Raw genomic sequence first — 7,093 nt, 5'->3', positions numbered from 1 at the left:
ATTGCTTGAGTTACTTGGAGTGCAGGAAGGTGTTATTATTGATACAAATAGTCCAATGTTATTTTGGTGGTCATTTTCTCTGGTACGTTAGCGAAAAGGCTTCCAACGTCAAGGGAAACGAAGAGCTCACGCGGTTCTGTCCTTTGAAGAACGTCGATATAAGTGGCAAGGAGTGACAAGGCAAATTTAAGGGAAGATGTGGTCGGAATGTACGACGATATTTTTTGGTTCAACCTCTTTGCGAATTTATATGTAGGCCTGTGGGTCTGCGAATTTATAGGCCTAGGTAGGTAGCTAGTCTTGTAGGTCTTCACATTTCTAAAGAGAAACCTGGTCAAAAGTCACCTGTTACTCGTTCAAATTTTAGGCCTTCAATCTCACCATTCGCTACACCTATGAGAATGATTCCAGCTGGGCAACTATTCGCTACCCAACTGGAACTTTAAAGTTTCAATTGGACAACGATTAGTGGCTTCTGGAATCCATCGTTATTGAGGCTGTTCGTGGTCTGGTTGATAGAGCTGCTGTCTACCGCTAATGGTTTATGGTTCCAGGATCCTACTGCCCAAGTAAATAAAATACGTCCTCCTTGGATATATTTAGGGCACCAGGAAGAGTTCCATCACCAAGAGACAAGATATTTAGTTCGTTGGACAAACTATCAGTGACTTCTATGATAGCTAAGCAAATAATTAAAGAGGGACTATGGGATTACTATTTGACAATTTCACAAGAGTCAATTTCATGTTCCCCACAGAGAATCTTTGAGTTGAAACTACAACATGAATAACTAAACAGATGAAGATGTCTGAAATATCTTCGAATGGTTAGGAGGACAGCATCTCTAGCGACGTGACTGTAGGCTTTGCTAGAATCAAGCATAACCAATGCCTTCAGGGCTGAGAAATTGGCAATATGTGTTCACGCTGCATGTCCTTTACTATGAGGAGAGGTCACCAGTAACTCACCCGACCAGTGCCAACAGTTTCCCGGGATCACTGGGAGGAGAGGTCATCAGTAACTTACCTGACCAGTGCCTAATGTGGTGTGTAAAGGCGTGCTTCAATGGGTGAATCTTCCTAAACCTTCATTTGTCCAATTTGTCCCTGAACTCACCCTTGCCCTTCCTTTCCCTTCTCTCTCTATGACCTATTCCTAACAAATTATTCTTAGCAGCAGGAAGCAGAAGGTCACGCTCGCGGGGTATAAAAGACGAACTAGTATCCCAAGACGTGGACACAAGCCTCTCGCCAGGTACAATACAATGATACTGGTAAGTACAGTCCTGGGGAAGAAGGGTTGCTTGAGTGTTGATACTCGAGTTGTAACTTGAACCCTTGAAGAAACGGGTTTCTATTATTGGGACGACGGGGTGCGGATCGTTAATGTGTGTGTGTGGTTAGTAGTTGTATTTACTATATGTGCATGCAGGATCAAGCTCTCAGCTCTTGGGACCCGTCTTTCTAAACGTCGGTTGTCAAATGTACCGACTCCCGAACTATTTTCCTATAGTTTTTCTATTTCAAATTTCTCTCTCTCTCTCTCTCACAGTACCAGGATACAGCCCGTAGACTGTGTAAATCCAATGGCCGCATTTTCTGCTGGGTGAACAGAGGCATTATGTGAAAGAATCTATGCTTATTGATTTCAGCCCCCACCAGGAATCGAACTCGACCCCTGAAGACTACAACTCAAGAGCTCAGAGGGGTAACCGCTTAGCTGCGAGGATGTGTGTGTGTGTGTGTGTGTGTGTGTGTGTGTGTGTGTGTGTGTGTGTGTGTGTGTGTGTGTGTGTGTGTGTGTGTGTGTGTGTGTGTGTGTGTGTGTGTGTGTGTGTGTGTGTGTGTGTGTGTGTGTGTGTGTGTGTGTGTGTGTGTGTGTGTGTGTGTGTGTGTGTGTGTGTGTGTGTGTGTGTGTGTATTTGGTTTTACTTCATTCTCCTTTCATTGTAAAATTTAACACCATAGGAAGCATTGAATCTCAATAATAAGACTCTGTCCTACTAGAGAAATACTCAATGCTAAAAATATAAGAGTCTGTCCTGTGTTTCAACTCAAGGAAAGAACTTCCACAGTCCCGCGTAGCAACAAGGCTGTGGTCAAGGTTGCGTCCTATATGATGTCATATTGCTAGTCGTTGTTTGTTTTATCTCCTGCAGGTGGTCGTTCTTGCCTGTTTGGCCACCGCAGTCGTCGCCGCCCCTCAGGGGAACAAACAACAAGTCGAGGTCTCCAATTATGAGCAAAACGTCTCTAGCGACGACAACTTCAGCTACGCTTTCGAGGCCGACAACGGCATCAGCGTGTCTGTCTCCGGCTCCCGGGGCGCCGCTGGCCAGGTCAACATGCAGGGCTTCTATACGTAAGGTCACATGAGTACATAAGCTTGCTAGCCTTAGAAAGATATTACGGCATTTCAGTTTGAAACAACAAGAAAACGTATATTCTGAACTCACAATCATGGATCCCGGGTTCGATTCCCGTACGGGAAATGGCTAGGCACGTTTCCTTTCCCCTAGTGCCTCTGTCCACCTGGCAGTAAAACGACACTCTAACGTTAGACAACTGTGATTGAGTTACATCCTGGGAAGGTTCATTAGTTCGACATTGAGGACCTCGATTCATGCATGAAGTTTCTATACACATAGGCTACCTGTTCCTGACAAAACGAATTATTGTCAAATTATGTTGCGGTATGTCATACATAATAGCCAAAAAACAAACAACTATAGGCCTTGTAGATAAAAATGCTTTTGTCTAATTACTAAAGTATATTTTCATTTGTTATAGTCGAATAAATATTATTTTGCACTTTGTGAAACTCATAAATGTCATGATGACACCGATTGCTAAGTAGCAGGGGCTTAATTATATATATTTTACATATGAATCAAGAATATGTTAGTTTTCGTCAGATTTCGTTGTTAAATAAAATGTTGTGTAAATTTACATTTGCACATCTTCTTTATTTAACTGTTCATTTTTAGGTTGAAAAAGTCCACTCCATTTTAAGATTTAACTGTCAAATTTTACGTTGAAAAAATCAACTCCATTTTAAAATATTGAGCTAGTTAAGCAGCTGTGAAGAGTCAGACTTCCTACACGCAAGTAAACACGATGGATTTGTCCAGGTTATCCTTCTTACCCAGGTACGTCCTCGACAACGGGACGCAAGTGCAAGTCCGCTTCGTCGCCAACGACAGTGGCATCCGGCCCGAGTTGGATCTACTGTTAAGGCTACTTCACTTCCAGCCCGCGGTCCCACGACCCCCAATTCAATCATTTCTCCCACCGTTTCCAGGAGGATCATTTGGTAGCGCAGGCGGTATCTCCAAACCGCACCCGGGAATTCCTTTCTAGAAATCGCCTTCGCACCCAAGAGCTACATTCCAGGGAAACTAACGTATGTACGTTCAGTGCATAGCTATATTGACTACATAACACATTTGGACTCTTAACATTAACACTTTCTTAGTAAAAGTACGCAAATCTTTATATATTCATTACCACTTGGTTGCATAACAGCTTAGTTTAGTTCGTAATGTGTTAAAAGCACACCATCACTTTGCATTGTTTATTAACAGCCGGGCGTCTCAAGAGATGTTAAACGGTGAAACACAAGGACGTTTATGAATATTTTAACACAACACAAGCAACGATGTGTTGAATGCCTAAGAATTTTGAGTTGTGGGCTAACAACCTCCGGAGAGTTGTTAGGACCACGTCACCATCTTGGAGTTAAGGGAAGACTGTTGACATTGCTCAGGGGGTACCTGAGTAACAGAACCGCCTCAGTCCTTTTCAAGGGGGTCAAAAGTAAACTCTGTGCACCCTTTGAGTTGGGTACACCCTAGGGTGGAGTGCTAAGTCCCACACTGTTCAATGTTCTGATGCACAAATTAACAATTGATATTCCCACACTACCTGACGAAGCCGTCATTTGTTATGCCGTTGATATATGCATTGTTGCAAATTCCCAAACTTGACTGCAAGCTCTACTTGATTCATTCGCTGCTAAAAGCATTGAATGTGGTCTTGTTATCTCTATAACTAAATCCAGAGTTCTCCATCCCAAAGAGAAAACTCATGTCCCTATAGCTTTCAAGGTCAACAACCAGAACATTGAAACGTGTGGGCAGCACAAATACCTTGGAGTTGGTATTAACAGTGACATTGTAAATGATCTACACCGTAGGTTAAAAGAAAGACTAAAACCATCGAGAACACTTACTGGTAAGAATATTGGTATCAATATTAAATATGCTAGACTATTCTATATGATGTTTGTTAGATCTCTCGTTGATTATAATGCTCTGCACTTAATTAATTTCCCCTCCTCTCTGTTGGACAAACTTGAAGTAGTACAGAATGAGGCCATGAGGATAATTCTTGGTGCCCCAAGATGCACAAGAATCATCAACATGAGGGAAGAACTGAAGCCTCCAACCATACTAGAGAGAGAATAATGCAAGTTAACACTACCTTTTGCCTTAAAGTCATGAGAGATCCTACATCTCCTGCATTGCTCAGAGACAAATTATTTAGTGCTGTTAACACCCTTTTGACTGATGCCGACATACCAACTCACTCCTTTTATGATAATTGGCTGAGAAACAATGCTTACAATCTCATTAAACTTAACATTCCTTTTAAGTCTCTCATTCCTGTCTCTGATATTCCTCTTTATCTGTACCCACCATTCAAGTATCATACACACCTGTCACCAAGAAAGATAATGAGAATCTTGCTCTACTCAAAGCTGTCACTCTTGAAACAATTGCCTCCTCCATCGAGAGTCTAAGATCTCACGAGCACTGTGTCTACACCGACGGCTCAGTCCAGTCTTCTACTGGACGGACTGCAGCGGCATGTAGGTTTTATAGAAATAATATTTGCACAAAGACTGTCAGTGTCAGGTTAAACAACTGGCTGACCTCCACACAAGCAGAACTAGCAGCATTACATTTAGCAACCAGCACATTAAAAAACATTGGAGGAGGAATAATATTCTGCGATTCAAAGTCTGCTCTTCAAGCAATCGAAAACTTCTCTTGGAAGATCGACAGCAAGAACCTCATACTCCCAATTATAAATGACCTAATTGATGCACAGAGTAAAAGGTCTCGAATCTCCTTTGTATGGATACCTTCACACATAAACATAACCCATCATAATGATACAGACATTGCAGCCAAATTAGCGTGTAACAAGTTTGAAGTTGAATTAGATCTAGGTATCCCCATCTCTGCTGTCAAAACTGTATTGGTCCAAACATTCAGATCTGATAGGAAAGAACTTACTGACTCCCAACGACCTGAAAGTACTAGTATAAAAAGCTATGATTTGTTCAGATCTGAAACCTACATCTATGGACAGCACAAAACGTCCACTAGACTGTGCGACACAGTGGTTGCAAGGATCAGGTTGGGTTACCGTTACCTGTGGCAGGTGGCTGCAGGTGACGGATCTCCCAATCCTGAGCACTCCAGTTGCAAACTCTGTGAGCAGGAACTACGGCATGATCTCCCGCACTGCATCACTGAATGCCCAGTTATTAGACCTTTCAGACCAGTTGGCATGAGGTACCTGGAGCTTTGCAATTACTTTATTCACTCTCGTATTCTTGAAGATATCCTCACAGTATACCCAAAATTTGCCAGTGCAGGCTATTAAACACATGCTCTGTATGACTAACCATCCTGCGAGATGGGGACTTGTATTACCACTGCTACCTTATTCAATCTTGTGATGTTGATATCCTCAAAATGCATCCGGAGTCTGCCAGTGCAGACCGCTTATCACATGCCTCTGTATGACTAACCATCCTGTGTGATGGGGATTTTTTAGCATCACTTAGTTAGCTTTTTTGACACACTGTACTCCACTTCATATAGTCTAGGGTAGCTGCACTAATGCAGATGTACCTAATTTGTTAATAAAAAAAAAATTGGTGAGCAGAAATGGCAGGGTCTTTGTGAAATATTTAAGAGACAATAACATGTCTGTATTCAACTTTGACTCCTCTAACATCACACACCTCATGGGTGGCAGGTTTGATTATGACACTGGTCACGGTCTCATCGATAATGCTGGCGGAGGATCAATTGTTCACGAATTAGTTAGTGATCACTTTGCCATATTCAGTTCATACACTATGAATAATGTAAAATCCCTAAGCTTTGAAAAAATAATCAATATCCCTGAAAATTTACACATGCACTTCAAATTCCGCATTTCTGAATGGTATAACACTGTTTTACTACTGGCAATGCTTTTGAGGATCTGGTTACTGAAGTAACCGCTTTTTATGACAATATTGTAAAATCCACAAGACCCAAAACAGTGAGGAAGGGACAGATGAGGTTCACTGACTCACGCCTTAAGTCCCTGCTTGACAGTTCTATTCCTAGCTGAGCAGAATAAAACAAAAAAAACTGACACCCTCTATATCCAGCAGGTGTATAACCAGCACTGGGAACTGTTTTTGCAAGGCGTCAATCATGCAACATCCTCATCCCAAAGGTGGAATAAAATTAAAAAGATTTCATCCTAGCAGTCGTCAACTTTATTACCATTCACCTGTAGACTATGCCGACCTGCTGCTTCAACAATATGCAAGCACTGCCAGTATAGCAGCCTACCCCTAGATGTAGAACACCATCTGGCTAGTACCAAAATATATCATAACTTCAATATTGAAATTGCTTGTAGAGAAATAGGGCTTGATAACTATGGCATAACCCCCTTTGAAATTAAAAATGCACTCAAGAAAGGTAAGGCTACGTCTCCTGGAGAGGATGGCATCACATACAATACCATGAGAGTACTTGCTGAGCTGCCAAATAGCCCTTTGCTGGAATTGTTTAATCAAAGTCTAAGGCAGGGTGTCTTACCTGGCCGCTGGACACGGAGACTCATAATACCCAAGCTTAATTCAAAAAAATTCAGACCCATTTCTCTGACGTCGTGCATGTGTAAAGTTCTTGAGAGGATTAATTTCGACAGACTAATGTTTCAAATCAAGCCTCACCTTGCTCCTAACTTGTTTGGTTTCCATCCTGGAAGAAACCAAGCAAGCACACAAACTTGCTTTG

At 42.0% G+C, this 7,093-nt stretch overlaps 1 protein-coding gene across 1 annotated transcript; it reads left to right on the top strand.

The window, feature by feature from the left end:
• Window positions 1–1,239: 1,239 nt before the first annotated feature.
• LOC123772319 (cuticle protein AM1274-like) lies at window positions 1,240–4,648 on the top strand. Its single transcript, XM_045765409.2, has 3 exons — window positions 1,240–1,273; window positions 2,159–2,361; window positions 3,149–4,648. Exons 1-3 carry the CDS (start codon window positions 1,265–1,267, stop codon window positions 3,357–3,359), a joined length of 423 nt encoding a protein of 140 aa, XP_045621365.1. The 5' UTR covers window positions 1,240–1,264; the 3' UTR covers window positions 3,360–4,648.
• Window positions 4,649–7,093: the final 2,445 nt, after the last annotated feature.

The sequence above is a fragment of the Procambarus clarkii genome, chromosome 69 (genome assembly GCF_040958095.1).
Source record: "Procambarus clarkii isolate CNS0578487 chromosome 69, FALCON_Pclarkii_2.0, whole genome shotgun sequence".
NCBI classification, from domain to species: domain Eukaryota; kingdom Metazoa; phylum Arthropoda; class Malacostraca; order Decapoda; family Cambaridae; genus Procambarus; species Procambarus clarkii.
Note: the sequence above shows the minus strand (reverse complement) of the source record. Positions and strands in the feature narration are given on the sequence as shown.

Bases quoted from the DNA above. Each gene is read 5' to 3' on its own strand.
- LOC123772319 (XM_045765409.2), top strand. The intron at 2,362-3,148 runs GTAAGGTCACAT...CTTCTTACCCAG, and splicing joins AACATGCAGGGCTTCTATAC to GTACGTCCTCGACAACGGGA.